We start from the raw sequence: 20,898 nt of genomic DNA, 5'->3' as shown, positions 1-20,898 counted from the left end.
AAAGACAACCAACAGAGAGGCTGGCAAGTACCGCATTTGGCGACAAAACCCCGTTTTTGGCTCAATTTCCATACAAAACGTCGAAATTTGGGCCAAATGTGGCCAAATTCGAGGCTTTCACCGACTCCTCTTGCATCCCTTGGCCATATTTTGTTGTATCCTGTCAGGCTGAGCAAAAAAAGGCCCAAGGGCATCAAGCAATTCAGTGGTAAGTACCGAATTTTGCGACAAATGCACAGAAATGCTTAGAATTTGCTTGTAATGTCAATTCTGTGATTATTTCGTCAAATTGGAGCCTTTCACCGAGATTTCTTGGAGCCTTTGGACATATTCTGTTGTAACCTATCAGGCTGAGCACGAAAATGACAAAGACAACCAACAGAGAGGCTGGCAAGTACCGGATTCGGCGACAAAACCCCGTTTTTGGCTCAATTTCCATACAAAACGTCGAAATTTGGGCCAAATGTGGCCAAATTCGAGGCTTTCACCGACTCCTCTTGCATCCCTTGGCCATATTTTGTTGTATCCTGTCAGGCTGAGCAAAAAAAGGCCCAAGGGCATCAAGCAATTCAGTGGTAAGTACCGAATTTTGCGACAAATGCACAGAAATGCTTAGAATTTGCTTGTAATGTCAATTCTGTGATTATTTCGTCAAATTGGAGCCTTTCACCGAGATTTCTTGGAGCCTTTGGACATATTCTGTTGTAACCTATCAGGCTGAGCACGAAAATGACAAAGACAACCAACAGAGAGGCTGGCAAGTACCGGATTCGGCGACAAAACCCCGTTTTTGGCTCAATTTCCATACAAAACGTCGAAATTTGGGCCAAATGTGGCCAAATTCGAGGCTTTCACCAACTCCTCTTGCATCCCTTGGCCATATTTTGTTGTATCCTGTCAGGCTGAGCAAAAAAAGGCCCAAGGGCATCAAGCAATTCAGTGGTAAGTACCGAATTTTGCGACAAATGCACAGAAATGCTTAGAATTTGCTTGTAATGTCAATTCTGTGATTATTTCGTCAAATTGGAGCCTTTCACCGAGATTTCTTGGAGCCTTTGGACATATTCTGTTGTAACCTATCAGGCTGAGCACGAAAATGACAAAGACAACCAACAGAGAGGCTGGCAAGTACCGGATTCGGCGACAAAACCCCGTTTTTGGCTCAATTTCCATACAAAACGTCGAAATTTGGGCCAAATGTGGCCAAATTCGAGGCTTTCACCGACTCCTCTTGCATCCCTTGGCCATATTTTGTTGTATCCTGTCAGGCTGAGCAAAAAAAGGCCCAAGGGCATCAAGCAATTCAGTGGTAAGTACCGAATTTTGCGACAAATGCACAGAAATGCTTAGAATTTGCTTGTAATGTCAATTCTGTGATTATTTCGTCAAATTGGAGCCTTTCACCGAGATTTCTTGGAGCCTTTGGACATATTCTGTTGTAACCTATCAGGCTGAGCACGAAAATGACAAAGACAACCAACAGAGAGGCTGGCAAGTACCGGATTCGGCGACAAAACCCCGTTTTTGGCTCAATTTCCATACAAAACGTCGAAATTTGGGCCAAATGTGGCCAAATTCGAGGCTTTCACCGACTCCTCTTGCATCCCTTGGCCATATTTTGTTGTATCCTGTCAGGCTGAGCAAAAAAAGGCCCAAGGGCATCAAGCAATTCAGTGGTAAGTACCGAATTTTGCGACAAATGCACAGAAATGCTTAGAATTTGCTTGTAATGTCAATTCTGTGATTATTTCGTCAAATTGGAGCCTTTCACCGAGATTTCTTGGAGCCTTTGGACATATTCTGTTGTAACCTATCAGGCTGAGCACGAAAATGACAAAGACAACCAACAGAGAGGCTGGCAAGTACCGGATTCGGCGACAAAACCCCGTTTTTGGCTCAATTTCCATACAAAACGTCGAAATTTGGGCCAAATGTGGCCAAATTCGAGGCTTTCACCGACTCCTCTTGCATCCCTTGGCCATATTTTGTTGTATCCTGTCAGGCTGAGCAAAAAAAGGCCCAAGGGCATCAAGCAATTCAGTGGTAAGTACCGAATTTTGCGACAAATGCACAGAAATGCTTAGAATTTGCTTGTAATGTCAATTCTGTGATTATTTCGTCAAATTGGAGCCTTTCACCGAGATTTCTTGGAGCCTTTGGACATATTCTGTTGTAACCTATCAGGCTGAGCACGAAAATGACAAAGACAACCAACAGAGAGGCTGGCAAGTACCGGATTCGGCGACAAAACCCCGTTTTTGGCTCAATTTCCATACAAAACGTCGAAATTTGGGCCAAATGTGGCCAAATTCGAGGCTTTCACCGACTCCTCTTGCATCCCTTGGCCATATTTTGTTGTATCCTGTCAGGCTGAGCAAAAAAAGGCCCAAGGGCATCAAGCAATTCAGTGGTAAGTGCCGAATTTTGCGACAAATGCACAGAAATGCTTAGAATTTGCTTGTAATGTCAATTCTGTGATTATTTCGTCAAATTGGAGCCTTTCACCGAGATTTCTTGGAGCCTTTGGACATATTCTGTTGTAACCTATCAGGCTGAGCACGAAAATGACAAAGACAACCAACAGAGAGGCTGGCAAGTACCGCATTTGGCGACAAAACCCCGTTTTTGGCTCAATTTCCATACAAAACGTCGAAATTTGGGCCAAATGTGGCCAAATTCGAGGCTTTCACCGACTCCTCTTGCATCCCTTGGCCATATTTTGTTGTATCCTGTCAGGCTGAGCAAAAAAAGGCCCAAGGGCATCAAGCAATTCAGTGGTAAGTACCGAATTTTGCGACAAATGCACAGAAATGCTTAGAATTTGCTTGTAATGTCAATTCTGTGATTATTTCGTCAAATTGGAGCCTTTCACCGAGATTTCTTGGAGCCTTTGGACATATTCTGTTGTAACCTATCAGGCTGAGCACGAAAATGACAAAGACAACCAACAGAGAGGCTGGCAAGTACCGGATTTGGCGACAAAACCCCGTTTTTGGCTCAATTTCCATACAAAACGTCGAAATTTGGGCCAAATGTGGCCAAATTCGAGGCTTTCACCGACTCCTCTTGCATCCCTTGGCCATATTTTGTTGTATCCTGTCAGGCTGAGCAAAAAAAGGCCCAAGGGCATCAAGCAATTCAGTGGTAAGTACCGAATTTTGCGACAAATGCACAGAAATGCTTAGAATTTGCTTGTAATGTCAATTCTGTGATTATTTCGTCAAATTGGAGCCTTTCACCGAGATTTCTTGGAGCCTTTGGACATATTCTGTTGTAACCTATCAGGCTGAGCACGAAAATGACAAAGACAACCAACAGAGAGGCTGGCAAGTACCGGATTTGGCGACAAAACCCCGTTTTTGGCTCAATTTCCATACAAAACGTCGAAATTTGGGCCAAATGTGGCCAAATTCGAGGCTTTCACCGACTCCTCTTGCATCCCTTGGCCATATTTTGTTGTATCCTGTCAGGCTGAGCAAAAAAAGGCCCAAGGGCATCAAGCAATTCAGTGGTAAGTACCGAATTTTGCGACAAATGCACAGAAATGCTTAGAATTTGCTTGTAATGTCAATTCTGTGATTTTATTCGTCAAATTGGAGCCTTTCACCGAGATTTCTTGGAGCCTTTGGACATATTCTGTTGTAACCTATCAGGCTGAGCACGAAAATGACAAAGACAACCAACAGAGAGGCTGGCAAGTACCGGATTCGGCGACAAAACCCCGTTTTTGGCTCAATTTCCATACAAAACGTCGAAATTTGGGCCAAATGTGGCCAAATTCGAGGCTTTCACCGACTCCTCTTGCATCCCTTGGCCATATTTTGTTGTATCCTGTCAGGCTGAGCAAAAAAAGGCCCAAGGGCATCAAGCAATTCAGTGGTAAGTACCGAATTTTGCGACAAATGCACAGAAATGCTTAGAATTTGCTTGTAATGTCAATTCTGTGATTATTTCGTCAAATTGGAGCCTTTCACCGAGATTTCTTGGAGCCTTTGGACATATTCTGTTGTAACCTATCAGGCTGAGCACGAAAATGACAAAGACAACCAACAGAGAGGCTGGCAAGTACCGGATTCGGCGACAAAACCCCGTTTTTGGCTCAATTTCCATACAAAACGTCGAAATTTGGGCCAAATGTGGCCAAATTCGAGGCTTTCACCGACTCCTCTTGCATCCCTTGGCCATATTTTGTTGTATCCTGTCAGGCTGAGCAAAAAAAGGCCCAAGGGCATCAAGCAATTCAGTGGTAAGTACCGAATTTTGCGACAAATGCACAGAAATGCTTAGAATTTGCTTGTAATGTCAATTCTGTGATTATTTCGTCAAATGGGAGCCTTTCACCGAGATTTCTTGGAGCCTTTGGACATATTCTGTTGTAACCTATCAGGCTGAGCACGAAAATGACAAAGACAACCAACAGAGAGGCTGGCAAGTACCGGATTCGGCGACAAAACCCCGTTTTTGGCTCAATTTCCATACAAAACGTCGAAATTTGGGCCAAATGTGGCCAAATTCGAGGCTTTCACCGACTCCTCTTGCATCCCTTGGCCATATTTTGTTGTATCCTGTCAGGCTGAGCAAAAAAAGGCCCAAGGGCATCAAGCAATTCAGTGGTAAGTACCGAATTTTGCGACAAATGCACAGAAATGCTTAGAATTTGCTTGTAATGTCAATTCTGTGATTATTTCGTCAAATTGGAGCCTTTCACCGAGATTTCTTGGAGCCTTTGGACATATTCTGTTGTAACCTATCAGGCTGAGCACGAAAATGACAAAGACAACCAACAGAGAGGCTGGCAAGTACCGGATTCGGCGACAAAACCCCGTTTTTGGCTCAATTTCCATACAAAACGTCGAAATTTGGGCCAAATGTGGCCAAATTCGAGGCTTTCACCGACTCCTCTTGCATCCCTTGGCCATATTTTGTTGTATCCTGTCAGGCTGAGCAAAAAAAGGCCCAAGGGCATCAAGCAATTCAGTGGTAAGTACCGAATTTTGCGACAAATGCACAGAAATGCTTAGAATTTGCTTGTAATGTCAATTCTGTGATTATTTCGTCAAATTGGAGCCTTTCACCGAGATTTCTTGGAGCCTTTGGACATATTCTGTTGTAACCTATCAGGCTGAGCACGAAAATGACAAAGACAACCAACAGAGAGGCTGGCAAGTACCGGATTCGGCGACAAAACCCCGTTTTTGGCTCAATTTCCATACAAAACGTCGAAATTTGGGCCAAATGTGGCCAAATTCGAGGCTTTCACCGACTCCTCTTGCATCCCTTGGCCATATTTTGTTGTATCCTGTCAGGCTGAGCAAAAAAAGGCCCAAGGGCATCAAGCAATTCAGTGGTAAGTACCGAATTTTGCGACAAATGCACAGAAATGCTTAGAATTTGCTTGTAATGTCAATTCTGTGATTATTTCGTCAAATTGGAGCCTTTCACCGAGATTTCTTGGAGCCTTTGGACATATTCTGTTGTAACCTATCAGGCTGAGCACGAAAATGACAAAGACAACCAACAGAGAGGCTGGCAAGTACCGGATTTGGCGACAAAACCCCGTTTTTGGCTCAATTTCCATACAAAACGTCGAAATTTGGGCCAAATGTGGCCAAATTCGAGGCTTTCACCGACTCCTCTTGCATCCCTTGGCCATATTTTGTTGTATCCTGTCAGGCTGAGCAAAAAAAGGCCCAAGGGCATCAAGCAATTCAGTGGTAAGTACCGAATTTTGCGACAAATGCACAGAAATGCTTAGAATTTGCTTGTAATGTCAATTCTGTGATTATTTCGTCAAATTGGAGCCTTTCACCGAGATTTCTTGGAGCCTTTGGACATATTCTGTTGTAACCTATCAGGCTGAGCACGAAAATGACAAAGACAACCAACAGAGAGGCTGGCAAGTACCGGATTCGGCGACAAAACCCCGTTTTTGGCTCAATTTCCATACAAAACGTCGAAATTTGGGCCAAATGTGGCCAAATTCGAGGCTTTCACCGACTCCTCTTGCATCCCTTGGCCATATTTTGTTGTATCCTGTCAGGCTGAGCAAAAAAAGGCCCAAGGGCATCAAGCAATTCAGTGGTAAGTACCGAATTTTGCGACAAATGCACAGAAATGCTTAGAATTTGCTTGTAATGTCAATTCTGTGATTATTTCGTCAAATTGGAGCCTTTCACCGAGATTTCTTGGAGCCTTTGGACATATTCTGTTGTAACCTATCAGGCTGAGCACGAAAATGACAAAGACAACCAACAGAGAGGCTGGCAAGTACCGGATTCGGCGACAAAACCCCGTTTTTGGCTCAATTTCCATACAAAACGTCGAAATTTGGGCCAAATGTGGCCAAATTCGAGGCTTTCACCGACTCCTCTTGCATCCCTTGGCCATATTTTGTTGTATCCTGTCAGGCTGAGCAAAAAAAGGCCCAAGGGCATCAAGCAATTCAGTGGTAAGTACCGAATTTTGCGACAAATGCACAGAAATGCTTAGAATTTGCTTGTAATGTCAATTCTGTGATTATTTCGTCAAATTGGAGCCTTTCACCGAGATTTCTTGGAGCCTTTGGACATATTCTGTTGTAACCTATCAGGCTGAGCACGAAAATGACAAAGACAACCAACAGAGAGGCTGGCAAGTACCGGATTCGGCGACAAAACCCCGTTTTTGGCTCAATTTCCATACAAAACGTCGAAATTTGGGCCAAATGTGGCCAAATTCGAGGCTTTCACCGACTCCTCTTGCATCCCTTGGCCATATTTTGTTGTATCCTGTCAGGCTGAGCAAAAAAAGGCCCAAGGGCATCAAGCAATTCAGTGGTAAGTACCGAATTTTGCGACAAATGCACAGAAATGCTTAGAATTTGCTTGTAATGTCAATTCTGTGATTATTTCGTCAAATTGGAGCCTTTCACCGAGATTTCTTGGAGCCTTTGGACATATTCTGTTGTAACCTATCAGGCTGAGCACGAAAATGACAAAGACAACCAACAGAGAGGCTGGCAAGTACCGGATTCGGCGACAAAACCCCGTTTTTGGCTCAATTTCCATACAAAACGTCGAAATTTGGGCCAAATGTGGCCAAATTCGAGGCTTTCACCGACTCCTCTTGCATCCCTTGGCCATATTTTGTTGTATCCTGTCAGGCTGAGCAAAAAAAGGCCCAAGGGCATCAAGCAATTCAGTGGTAAGTACCGAATTTTGCGACAAATGCACAGAAATGCTTAGAATTTGCTTGTAATGTCAATTCTGTGATTATTTCGTCAAATTGGAGCCTTTCACCGAGATTTCTTGGAGCCTTTGGACATATTCTGTTGTAACCTATCAGGCTGAGCACGAAAATGACAAAGACAACCAACAGAGAGGCTGGCAAGTACCGGATTCGGCGACAAAACCCCGTTTTTGGCTCAATTTCCATACAAAACGTCGAAATTTGGGCCAAATGTGGCCAAATTCGAGGCTTTCACCGACTCCTCTTGCATCCCTTGGCCATATTTTGTTGTATCCTGTCAGGCTGAGCAAAAAAAGGCCCAAGGGCATCAAGCAATTCAGTGGTAAGTACCGAATTTTGCGACAAATGCACAGAAATGCTTAGAATTTGCTTGTAATGTCAATTCTGTGATTATTTCGTCAAATTGGAGCCTTTCACCGAGATTTCTTGGAGCCTTTGGACATATTCTGTTGTAACCTATCAGGCTGAGCACGAAAATGACAAAGACAACCAACAGAGAGGCTGGCAAGTACCGGATTTGGCGACAAAACCCCGTTTTTGGCTCAATTTCCATACAAAACGTCGAAATTTGGGCCAAATGTGGCCAAATTCGAGGCTTTCACCGACTCCTCTTGCATCCCTTGGCCATATTTTGTTGTATCCTGTCAGGCTGAGCAAAAAAAGACCCAAGGGCATCAAGCAATTCGTGGTAAGTACCGAATTTTGCGACAAATGCACAGAAATGCTTAGAATTTGCTTGTAATGTCAATTCTGTGATTATTTCGTCAAATTGGAGCCTTTCACCGAGATTTCTGGGAGCCTTTGGACATATTCTGTTGTAACCTATCAGGCTGAGCACGAAAATGACAAAGACAACCAACAGAGAGGCTGGCAAGTACCGGATTCGGCGACAAAACCCCGTTTTTGGCTCAATTTCCATACAAAACGTCGAAATTTGGGCCAAATGTGGCCAAATTCGAGGCTTTCACCGACTCCTCTTGCATCCCTTGGCCATATTTTGTTGTATCCTGTCAGGCTGAGCAAAAAAAGGCCCAAGGGCATCAAGCAATTCAGTGGTAAGTACCGAATTTTGCGACAAATGCACAGAAATGCTTAGAATTTGCTTGTAATGTCAATTCTGTGATTATTTCGTCAAATTGGAGCCTTTCACCGAGATTTCTTGGAGCCTTTGGACATATTCTGTTGTAACCTATCAGGCTGAGCACGAAAATGACAAAGACAACCAACAGAGAGGCTGGCAAGTACCGGATTCGGCGACAAAACCCCGTTTTTGGCTCAATTTCCATACAAAACGTCGAAATTTGGGCCAAATGTGGCCAAATTCGAGGCTTTCACCGACTCCTCTTGCATCCCTTGGCCATATTTTGTTGTATCCTGTCAGGCTGAGCAAAAAAAGGCCCAAGGGCATCAAGCAATTCAGTGGTAAGTACCGAATTTTGCGACAAATGCACAGAAATGCTTAGAATTTGCTTGTAATGTCAATTCTGTGATTATTTCGTCAAATTGGAGCCTTTCACCGAGATTTCTTGGAGCCTTTGGACATATTCTGTTGTAACCTATCAGGCTGAGCACGAAAATGACAAAGACAACCAACAGAGAGGCTGGCAAGTACCGGATTTGGCGACAAAACCCCGTTTTTGGCTCAATTTCCATACAAAACGTCGAAATTTGGGCCAAATGTGGCCAAATTCGAGGCTTTCACCGACTCCTCTTGCATCCCTTGGCCATATTTTGTTGTATCCTGTCAGGCTGAGCAAAAAAAGGCCCAAGGGCATCAAGCAATTCAGTGGTAAGTACCGAATTTTGCGACAAATGCACAGAAATGCTTAGAATTTGCTTGTAATGTCAATTCTGTGATTATTTCGTCAAATTGGAGCCTTTCACCGAGATTTCTTGGAGCCTTTGGACATATTCTGTTGTAACCTATCAGGCTGAGCACGAAAATGACAAAGACAACCAACAGAGAGGCTGGCAAGTACCGGATTCGGCGACAAAACCCCGTTTTTGGCTCAATTTCCATACAAAACGTCGAAATTTGGGCCAAATGTGGCCAAATTCGAGGCTTTCACCGACTCCTCTTGCATCCCTTGGCCATATTTTGTTGTATCCTGTCAGGCTGAGCAAAAAAAGGCCCAAGGGCATCAAGCAATTCAGTGGTAAGTACCGAATTTTGCGACAAATGCACAGAAATGCTTAGAATTTGCTTGTAATGTCAATTCTGTGATTATTTCGTCAAATTGGAGCCTTTCACCGAGATTTCTTGGAGCCTTTGGACATATTCTGTTGTAACCTATCAGGCTGAGCACGAAAATGACAAAGACAACCAACAGAGAGGCTGGCAAGTACCGGATTCGGCGACAAAACCCCGTTTTTGGCTCAATTTCCATACAAAACGTCGAAATTTGGGCCAAATGTGGCCAAATTCGAGGCTTTCACCGACTCCTCTTGCATCCCTTGGCCATATTTTGTTGTATCCTGTCAGGCTGAGCAAAAAAAGGCCCAAGGGCATCAAGCAATTCAGTGGTAAGTACCGAATTTTGCGACAAATGCACAGAAATGCTTAGAATTTGCTTGTAATGTCAATTCTGTGATTATTTCGTCAAATTGGAGCCTTTCACCGAGATTTCTTGGAGCCTTTGGACATATTCTGTTGTAACCTATCAGGCTGAGCACGAAAATGACAAAGACAACCAACAGAGAGGCTGGCAAGTACCGGATTCGGCGACAAAACCCCGTTTTTGGCTCAATTTCCATACAAAACGTCGAAATTTGGGCCAAATGTGGCCAAATTCGAGGCTTTCACCGACTCCTCTTGCATCCCTTGGCCATATTTTGTTGTATCCTGTCAGGCTGAGCAAAAAAAGGCCCAAGGGCATCAAGCAATTCAGTGGTAAGTACCGAATTTTGCGACAAATGCACAGAAATGCTTAGAATTTGCTTGTAATGTCAATTCTGTGATTATTTCGTCAAATTGGAGCCTTTCACCGAGATTTCTTGGAGCCTTTGGACATATTCTGTTGTAACCTATCAGGCTGAGCACGAAAATGACAAAGACAACCAACAGAGAGGCTGGCAAGTACCGGATTCGGCGACAAAACCCCGTTTTTGGCTCAATTTCCATACAAAACGTCGAAATTTGGGCCAAATGTGGCCAAATTCGAGGCTTTCACCGACTCCTCTTGCATCCCTTGGCCATATTTTGTTGTATCCTGTCAGGCTGAGCAAAAAAAGGCCCAAGGGCATCAAGCAATTCAGTGGTAAGTACCGAATTTTGCGACAAATGCACAGAAATGCTTAGAATTTGCTTGTAATGTCAATTCTGTGATTATTTCGTCAAATTGGAGCCTTTCACCGAGATTTCTTGGAGCCTTTGGACATATTCTGTTGTAACCTATCAGGCTGAGCACGAAAATGACAAAGACAACCAACAGAGAGGCTGGCAAGTACCGGATTCGGCGACAAAACCCCGTTTTTGGCTCAATTTCCATACAAAACGTCGAAATTTGGGCCAAATGTGGCCAAATTCGAGGCTTTCACCGACTCCTCTTGCATCCCTTGGCCATATTTTGTTGTATCCTGTCAGGCTGAGCAAAAAAAGGCCCAAGGGCATCAAGCAATTCAGTGGTAAGTACCGAATTTTGCGACAAATGCACAGAAATGCTTAGAATTTGCTTGTAATGTCAATTCTGTGATTATTTCGTCAAATTGGAGCCTTTCACCGAGATTTCTTGGAGCCTTTGGACATATTCTGTTGTAACCTATCAGGCTGAGCACGAAAATGACAAAGACAACCAACAGAGAGGCTGGCAAGTACCGGATTCGGCGACAAAACCCCGTTTTTGGCTCAATTTCCATACAAAACGTCGAAATTTGGGCCAAATGTGGCCAAATTCGAGGCTTTCACCGACTCCTCTTGCATCCCTTGGCCATATTTTGTTGTATCCTGTCAGGCTGAGCAAAAAAAGGCCCAAGGGCATCAAGCAATTCAGTGGTAAGTACCGAATTTTGCGACAAATGCACAGAAATGCTTAGAATTTGCTTGTAATGTCAATTCTGTGATTATTTCGTCAAATTGGAGCCTTTCACCGAGATTTCTTGGAGCCTTTGGACATATTCTGTTGTAACCTATCAGGCTGAGCACGAAAATGACAAAGACAACCAACAGAGAGGCTGGCAAGTACCGGATTCGGCGACAAAACCCCGTTTTTGGCTCAATTTCCATACAAAACGTCGAAATTTGGGCCAAATGTGGCCAAATTCGAGGCTTTCACCGACTCCTCTTGCATCCCTTGGCCATATTTTGTTGTATCCTGTCAGGCTGAGCAAAAAAAGGCCCAAGGGCATCAAGCAATTCAGTGGTAAGTACCGAATTTTGCGACAAATGCACAGAAATGCTTAGAATTTGCTTGTAATGTCAATTCTGTGATTATTTCGTCAAATTGGAGCCTTTCACCGAGATTTCTTGGAGCCTTTGGACATATTCTGTTGTAACCTATCAGGCTGAGCACGAAAATGACAAAGACAACCAACAGAGAGGCTGGCAAGTACCGGATTCGGCGACAAAACCCCGTTTTTGGCTCAATTTCCATACAAAACGTCGAAATTTGGGCCAAATGTGGCCAAATTCGAGGCTTTCACCGACTCCTCTTGCATCCCTTGGCCATATTTTGTTGTATCCTGTCAGGCTGAGCAAAAAAAGGCCCAAGGGCATCAAGCAATTCAGTGGTAAGTACCGAATTTTGCGACAAATGCACAGAAATGCTTAGAATTTGCTTGTAATGTCAATTCTGTGATTATTTCGTCAAATTGGAGCCTTTCACCGAGATTTCTTGGAGCCTTTGGACATATTCTGTTGTAACCTATCAGGCTGAGCACGAAAATGACAAAGACAACCAACAGAGAGGCTGGCAAGTACCGGATTCGGCGACAAAACCCCGTTTTTGGCTCAATTTCCATACAAAACGTCGAAATTTGGGCCAAATGTGGCCAAATTCGAGGCTTTCACCGACTCCTCTTGCATCCCTTGGCCATATTTTGTTGTATCCTGTCAGGCTGAGCAAAAAAAGGCCCAAGGGCATCAAGCAATTCAGTGGTAAGTACCGAATTTTGCGACAAATGCACAGAAATGCTTAGAATTTGCTTGTAATGTCAATTCTGTGATTATTTCGTCAAATTGGAGCCTTTCACCGAGATTTCTTGGAGCCTTTGGACATATTCTGTTGTAACCTATCAGGCTGAGCACGAAAATGACAAAGACAACCAACAGAGAGGCTGGCAAGTACCGGATTCGGCGACAAAACCCCGTTTTTGGCTCAATTTCCATACAAAACGTCGAAATTTGGGCCAAATGTGGCCAAATTCGAGGCTTTCACCGACTCCTCTTGCATCCCTTGGCCATATTTTGTTGTATCCTGTCAGGCTGAGCAAAAAAAGGCCCAAGGGCATCAAGCAATTCAGTGGTAAGTACCGAATTTTGCGACAAATGCACAGAAATGCTTAGAATTTGCTTGTAATGTCAATTCTGTGATTATTTCGTCAAATTGGAGCCTTTCACCGAGATTTCTTGGAGCCTTTGGACATATTCTGTTGTAACCTATCAGGCTGAGCACGAAAATGACAAAGACAACCAACAGAGAGGCTGGCAAGTACCGGATTTGGCGACAAAACCCCGTTTTTGGCTCAATTTCCATACAAAACGTCGAAATTTGGGCCAAATGTGGCGAAATTCGGGGCTTTCACCAACTCTTCTCGACTCCCTCGCTCATATTTTGTTGTATCTTATCAGGCTGATCAAGAAAATGTTCATGGGCGTAACGGAATTCAGTTATAAGTACCGAATTTGGCGACAAGTCACTTTTATCATTAAATCCCATATTGCCAAACTAGCTGACCCAAAAATGCCACTTATATGGGGTGATAATGTACACATCCCAGGGTCACCTGGTGCAAATTTTGAAATCTTTATGGTACTTCTCCGCGAATAAAGTGACTTTGAAGTTACAAAAATGGAAAATATTTTCCTACTTTTTTGACATAATAAAGTCGCTATAAAATCCATATTATTAATCATAGACCATAAAAATTTGGTGGCATTGTAGCCTATGCCAATACCATAATTTTTGGTAAAGGTTTATCCCAATCCCTGCAGTATAACAAAAGTTATGGTAGTTTTAGTGTTGGTTTTTTTGTTGGTTTTTTCACTTCCAGTGCAAAACTTTACTAATTACTGCCTTTTACAAGCCCCCAGGCCATAATGTGGGTAACACATGTGCTCTAGTTTATTATACCAACAATATTGTAAAATAAGTATTTTAATGTTCTTACCAAAATTTTTGGTTTCGGGGGTCAAAACTGTTGTTCTTGAATGAGCCCTATTTACACCATAAGGACCTTTTTCTATATAAAACCTTTTATGACAGTACTATTAGTGCCCCATATGCTTTCTTTTAACTAAACTACTACCTTAGAAGTTAGTTGAGACATTATAACAGATTTTTTGATGAAAATTATAAAAAATCTTGACATTTTTTACTCTAGTAAAATGGCGCTTATTCTACACATGGATTTAGCCCTGAGGGTTTGTGAGCAAAGCAAAGAATTGTGGTGAAAACCTTTTGCATGTGATTTTTAACTGGTCAACATGTATTGTGTGTTGAAAAACCCATTTCATACATAAAATCAGCTAAAAATGCCTAGAATTTCCTTTGTGTTTTGTTTTCAAAATCATTATCAAATGTACAAATTGTAAAGATCAATAAATTTACACTAACAGTGAAAAATTTTCTAAAATTTATTCAACTCTATTCTTTTCTTGTGATATCTTCACACTCTTTAACTTATTTGACATGACATTTAAAGCACTGGTCAGCTTACTATTCTCAAACGGCACTAAACTTTGTCATAAGATTGGGACAAGTTTTAAATATTTTATTTGAAATTGACCATAATTCATTATAATGAGTTACTTATGAGCTTAAATTCTCTTCTAACAAGTAAAATTAATCCATTAAAATGAAGCTGAACGGATGAAAACTATTCATTATTTTCTAAAGGTGTTTACTATTCAAATCCACAATACAACTGAACAGCCTTCCTTTGTATTCAGGGTTGGTTTTATCTCTTTTGTATCTTGACCAATGCTGGTGAAAATCTTGATGTGCAGTCTTAACAGCCTGTTCACTGAATTGTCCTAAGGGCAATTGTTTTATGTTTACAAAGTCCTTGATGTGATGGAATGCTGTGTGGATTTTGGGCGTGATGCGTCCAAGTTGGATTGCCAAATATGTAGCTTTAAATTGATCAATCTTGACAGAAAAATCCTTTTCTAGTACATTTCCAAAGCAGGAATCCACAACCAAATTAAACTTTTTGAAAGCTTTAATGACAGCAAGAACTTGGGTTTTGGAAGTTTCTTCAGCAAGACATTTTAAAACATCAACATTTTTCTACAATTTTCTGCATTCATGGCCTTTAAAGTGTCCGCCATGATACGGACTTTGGTGAATGTGAAGCATGGCCGGCCACTTTTCAGCATCAGACCACACAGTTTTGAGAATTTTGAATAGCTGATTGACTGTGCCCAAAAGAAGGTGTAATTCAATTGGTGGAATGATGTCTAGAATCAGTGTATCTTTAGGTCCATTGATAATTGACTTGTGAACAACATTACCAAACATTTTGGCCTTGGCCAACACTCCACCCAATTTTTCAAAAGACTTGAGATTTCTTTTGACTGAGCCAAGTGTTCTTAAACTGCCTCTGCAAGCAAGGTTCTTTGAGTTAATATCACACCAACAACAAGGGTGCATGCTTGAGTGTGTTTGAAGTCCACAAATAAAGTTGGCAACTTTCATGTCACATGCAATAATCAACTTCAGAGCATCTGCATTGATGAGTGACCAGACCTTTTGAATATTAGAATGAGTTTCTGGCAAATCTTCAGAGACTGGTACAAGAATTTGTCTTTTCACACTTGTTGCTTTTGCCGCTCTGGAACTCAAAAGTCGCTTTTGAGGTGGTGAGTTCGATTTATCTTGTTCTGTGGAATTCTCAATAACAATGACACAAAACTTAAGGAAACCTTTGCCTCAATCAATGCCTAATTTAACAAAGTGGCCACCTGGAGTTTCTCTATATTGAATGATTTGATTAACTAGAACAGACTAATCTTTGCAATGAACAACAACATGGGTTGTGTCACAACCTTTGGAATCTGTGGCTTTTAAGTCTGTAAAAGTAAAAAACTCCTTCAGTTGTTGACCAGCCATTTGAAAATTGGCATAAAAGTTGGGCTCAACCATTTACTTGTCTGATGACTGATGAACAGTTTTCACTAATTTTTTGATCCCATTGTTGGAGAGACCAGTGTTAATTTGTACATTGATGAGGTCTTGGGTTTTCAATGTTGATGTGGCAGAATGTGATCTTGCTGCACTTGACCCTATAGAAAATTTGCTTTTATTACCTCCAGCAAACAAAAATTACAAAAACAATCATTTTATAATTAATCACTTACAAAGTTATAATATTATAACTAATTTTTGCTGACATTGTACCTGGAGTAACAGGGAGTGGATGACCTCCAGATGCTTTTGCTAAACGAATTGTGGCTTTTGGAGATGCTACCTTATTTTTAATCACATTGGATGCTATCTGTTCTGCAGCTTTGAGATCTAATGAAGCCAATTTTTGTATATTTTCTCTGAACTTTAACTGAGAACAATGATGTGGTAATCCTTTCCCTAATGGGCTGAGGCAGGTACTGCATCTCACAGCTGGTATTTGATTTACTTTCATTTTTTCATTACGTTCAGCTTTTTTTGGGAACCTAGACTGTCCAGTTTTGCAAATCAAGCAGTCACACACATGACTACGTGTTTTAGCTCTGACTCGGATAGATTTGAAATCAAACAACTTTGGCAAAGCAACATCCTTTCCTTCCTCTTTTCGTCTTAAGGCAGTTCTGCATGATTCACAAAGACCTTGAGGCACACAAGAGTCACACCCATCAAGATTTGTCTGGTAAATACGACAAACTCGTTCAGCCTGAAAAGCAGTCATCTGTCGGCCACATTTTTGAAGGCAGAGCATGCAGACAAACTTTTTATTCTGCTCATGGTTTCTTGCCTGATTTGGCATCTTATGGAGTCAGTGGATTGTAGCTGTGTACCTAAACAAATTGAGCTATAATATGAAATTGAAGAATATGATAGACAAACATTAAGATTTCTGGCAATGTTATTTGATTGTTAACATTACTATAGGATTCTCTGTAATGTCATCATAAGAGATGCCTAGATTTATTTTGATTGGAGTTCAAGATAATGATAATCTTTAGAATCCTGCCATCTTTGATAATGTGAATTTAATACAAAAACATATACGTCACATTGAAGTAGGTGTATTTTAAATAAATAACATATTGCTATATGTAGAGCTACGTATTTACCTAAATCATTCCTATTACTTCAGCCTAACAATTTGTATATTATAAAAAATGAAAAACAAAAGTTTTTACCACAAACAACAATTTTCAAGTGCAAGGTTTTATAATTTTGGATATTTCTGCAAACGTTTCAGTTCAGTGCCACAAAAACAAAGTCATGTTATGATTTTAACTTTTTACGATATTACGTCACAGCGTACAAAATCAAAGCAAAAATCAAATTAATCATGTACGCTCTTATTCAAGTGATGATTGGTTGATATTGTTAATTCTTCTTATGCAAAACCTTTTTATTTTTCTAATCATTGTAAAAACAAAAATGGAGCAAGACTAAAATTAAAACACTTAAAACTTTGAAACTGAATTTAAGCATATCTTATGATAGAGTAGAAAAAATGTTCATTTTCAGAATAGTAAGCTGACCAGTGCTTTAAATGTCATGTCAAATAAATTAAAGAGTGTGAAGATATCACAAGAAAAGAATAAAATTGAATAAATTTACACTTCTAACTCATGCAGAACGTTATCTAAATAGCGATCCTGAGTTTGTTAAAAATTTTATTCAATCACTTCATGTAGATGATTTAAATACAAGTACTGATTCTGTTGCTGAAGGACTTAGATTTTATAAAAAATCCAAATTATTTTTAAAAGAAGGTGGATTTAATCTAAGAAAGTTTGAGTCAAACTCAAAAGAGTTATGCGATTTGATTCAAGAGGATGACTTTATTTCGCGCAATATATCAAAAGTTTTAGGCTTAAAATGGAATAAATCAGAAGATTGCTTTATTTTTTCGTTTCAAGAACTTCTTACAACTGTTAACTCTAACCCAACAAAAAGAGACATTCTTAAATTTATAGCTAGCTTCTACGACCCTATGGGACTTCTAAATCCTGTCATTGTAAGATATTGTTTCAGTCTATTTGTAGGCTGAAACTCGGTTGGAATGTTGAAATAGATGGTGATATTTTGAATGAATGGGGTCAAATTGTTCATGATTTAATTTATGAACAATTTGACCCCATTCATTAAATATGAGTTAAATGAATGGGTTTAGCGATGGTTTAGCGATGCAAGTCTAAAAGCATATGGGTGTTGTGTTTATTTGAGATGTTGTACTAACAACAATTACAATACTTGTCTGGTCACTTCTAAATCTAGAGTTTCTCCTTTAAGTAAAAGTACAATTCCAAGGCTGGAATTAAGAGCCATGTTATTATTAGCAAACTTAATGTCAGTTGTTTCCAAAGAATTATCTAGTGTTTACAATATTTCTCAAATAAAATTATTTTCTAATTCTATTATCTGTCTAAACTGGGTTAATAATGAAAATAAAATCTATGAAGTGTTTATTCAAAAGCGTTTAGAATAAATTCGGTTGCTATATAATGTTAAATTTTGGGATTATATTGAGAGTGAAAGAAACCCAGCAGATATTATATCACGTGGGAGTAAATTTAGTGATTTTCAAAATAATGAACTTTGGTTCAAAGGTGCCAAATTTCTGTATAATTATTCTGTTTCCTGGCTATGCTTTGATTTCAAAAAGCAGGGATTATCATTCCATTCTGATGTTGCAACATTGATGACATCTGTCGATTCTCCTTTAAATTTAGAATTTATGCATATTGAGAGATTTAAAAATTATGACCATCTTCTGAGAGTCACTTCATTTGTTTTGCGTTTTGTCTGTATAGTTAAAAAGGAAATATGTGTGGGAGGGTTTTCTTCTACTCCTTATGCCATAGAATTAAACCAAGCTGAAACTCTTTGGATTAAATATAGTCAAAAAAACATAAGTTTATTAAAATCGTATAGTCAGTTGAAGAAAGATTTAGGTTTTTTCATTGAAAGTGGTGTTGTTCGTTGTTTAGGTCGTCTTGGTAATGCCCCAATTCCATACAATTCAAAACATCCAATATTTTTGTCTAAAAAAAGTTTGTTTAGTGAACTATTTATATTACATTGTCACTCAATAGTAAAACATAATGGAGAAAAGGAAACATTAACTCAATTGCGTTCCAAATTTTGGACTCCAAAAGCTCGAAATACTATTATGAAGCTTATCAAAAAATGCTATGTGTGTAGACGATATGATAGCAGACCTTATAAATACCCTATTTCACCTCCCTTACCTTTGTCAAGACTAAATGACGAATATGCCTTTAAATATGCCGGAGTAGATTATTGTGGTCCAATATATATTAAAAATATTTATCTTGGAGATGAAATGTTTAAAGCTTGGATATTTATTGCAACTTGTTCTAGTACACGTTTTCTTCATTTAGATCTTGTACCTGATTGTTTTGCACAGTCATGTGTTCGTTGTCTACGCCGTTTTATTGGGCATTATGGTTCACTCTATGAGATTGTCAGTGATAATGGCACATATTTCTTAGCAGATGAAACCCAAGCTTTTGTTTCTTCTAAGCGTATCCGTTGGCATTTTAATGTGGCTGCAGCGCCGTGGTGGGGTGGGTTCTTTGAGAGAATGGTTAGGATAACAAAAAGAACTCTTAAAAAGATACTAACAACATCAAGATTAAACAATGAAGAAATGCTTACAATTTTTTCTGAAATCGTAACAAACAACAGGCCTATTACCTTTATTTATGAAACACCTGGTAATGAATCTTTAACACCTAATCATCTTATGTTTGGGCGTAAACTTAATTTAGAATCGTCGCATTCAAATATCCTTTCTGATGAGGAACATAATTTAAGTAAACAGTATTATCATAGTAAAACCAATCTGGAGCACTTTTGGCAGAGATGGAAAAATGAATATTTAATTGAACTAAGAGAATTTCATAAACATCGTAAATCTCAAAGCTCTGGTCACATCATTAAAATTGGTGATGTCGTTATAATAGATAATCCGAAAACGTCACGTTGCGAATGGAAGTTAGGTATCGTACAGGAATTAATACCATCATATGATAATCTAATTCGTGCAGCATCAGTTAGATGTATTTCTACTAATAAACCTCAATTTATAAAAAGGCCAATTAATAAGTTATATCTTTTAGAAGAACATAAACCCAATCAGGCTCCAGATATTAATAACAATGTAAATATAACCTTTATAGATGAAAAGAATATACCCTTAGTGAATAAAGACACTTAAGTGGGGGCTAGTGTTGCATTACTTATTAATGCAACAAACTATTTGTGATGGCTTTTTGTTTTTGAAGAATGCGTTTCTTGCAACAGCTTCTTGTATTATAGGGAAGCGAAAGCATGCGATCTTTGTATTGATTTTGTTATATATATTACATTTACTTCTTTATCAAGAGCTGTCATTTTTATTCGTACTTAACTGCTTATTGTAAAAGGTAGTTAAACTCTATGAAACCAGAAATAAAAAGAATAAAAAAAATTGCTTAGATCTTAAATTTTATTGTATAAAAATTTGTATTGAAAATCCAATCTTTTAATAAAAAGGTTTTCTAAGGAGTATATAATTCAGAAATAAATTATTTAAAAATAATAATAATGGCTCCCTATTCTGCGCCATTACCGAAAATTAAAAAAAAAAATAATTGGACTTAAAGTTTTATAGTATGAAAGTATATATTGGTATAATTAATGCTACTGTTGAAAATTTCTCGGATCTATCAAATAGTTTGTAAGGTAGCATTGTGCATAAGAAATGTATCATCAATAGAATTTACAGTAGAATCCCGTAAATTCAGACCCTGGATAAGTCGAATTTTTACTAAGTCAGACAGATATTTAACTTCCTTTAAACATTCTATAAATACCGAGAGCTTCGTTTAAGGACATTCACAAAGTCGGACTATTATCTATTATCGAACTTCATCTATTCCCCTTGAGAGTGCGACTTAACGAGGTTCGTACTTATATTTGTGTTTAAAAGTTATCGGAGGGACATTTTTTAGTTTTTTAATGAAAAATTACAATAGAAAAATGTTGCATGAAGTTTAAGTTTTTTTAAATAAATATTTTCTATGCATTACAACATTAAATCTTGCATATCTATAGTTTAATTAATACGTTACATAATTAAAAGTAGATTTTCTTGTCAATATCTTGAATATCATAAATCTTATAAGTTGTTACTCAATAAAATATGACATTATCTATGTCTGCAAGTTAAGGGCAAACATTAGAAATTCCATAACTGGAGAATCTCTTATACATTTCGAAGTAAATGATTACAAGTGTTATCTCATGAAATATAAATACATGTATCTCTTAACAT

General features: G+C 39.4%; 1 protein-coding gene across 1 annotated transcript; it reads left to right on the top strand.

Moving 5' to 3' along the window:
* The first annotated feature begins 16,899 nt into the window (after positions 1–16,899).
* Positions 16,900–19,800, top strand: LOC149888563 (uncharacterized). The gene is made up of 3 exons (XM_090089094.1): positions 16,900–16,927; positions 17,192–17,574; positions 18,088–19,800. The coding sequence occupies exons 1-3, from the start codon at positions 16,900–16,902 to the stop codon at positions 19,798–19,800; spliced, it is 2,124 nt and encodes a 707-aa protein (XP_089945220.1).
* Positions 19,801–20,898: the final 1,098 nt, after the last annotated feature.

The sequence above is a fragment of the Hydra viridissima genome, unplaced genomic scaffold (assembly GCF_058129835.1).
Source record: "Hydra viridissima isolate aposymbiotic clone 2 unplaced genomic scaffold, HvirCarnegie_v1 scaffold_5, whole genome shotgun sequence".
Taxonomy (NCBI): Eukaryota; Metazoa; Cnidaria; class Hydrozoa; order Anthoathecata; family Hydridae; genus Hydra; species Hydra viridissima.
This window is presented reverse-complemented; position numbering and strand designations above follow the sequence as displayed.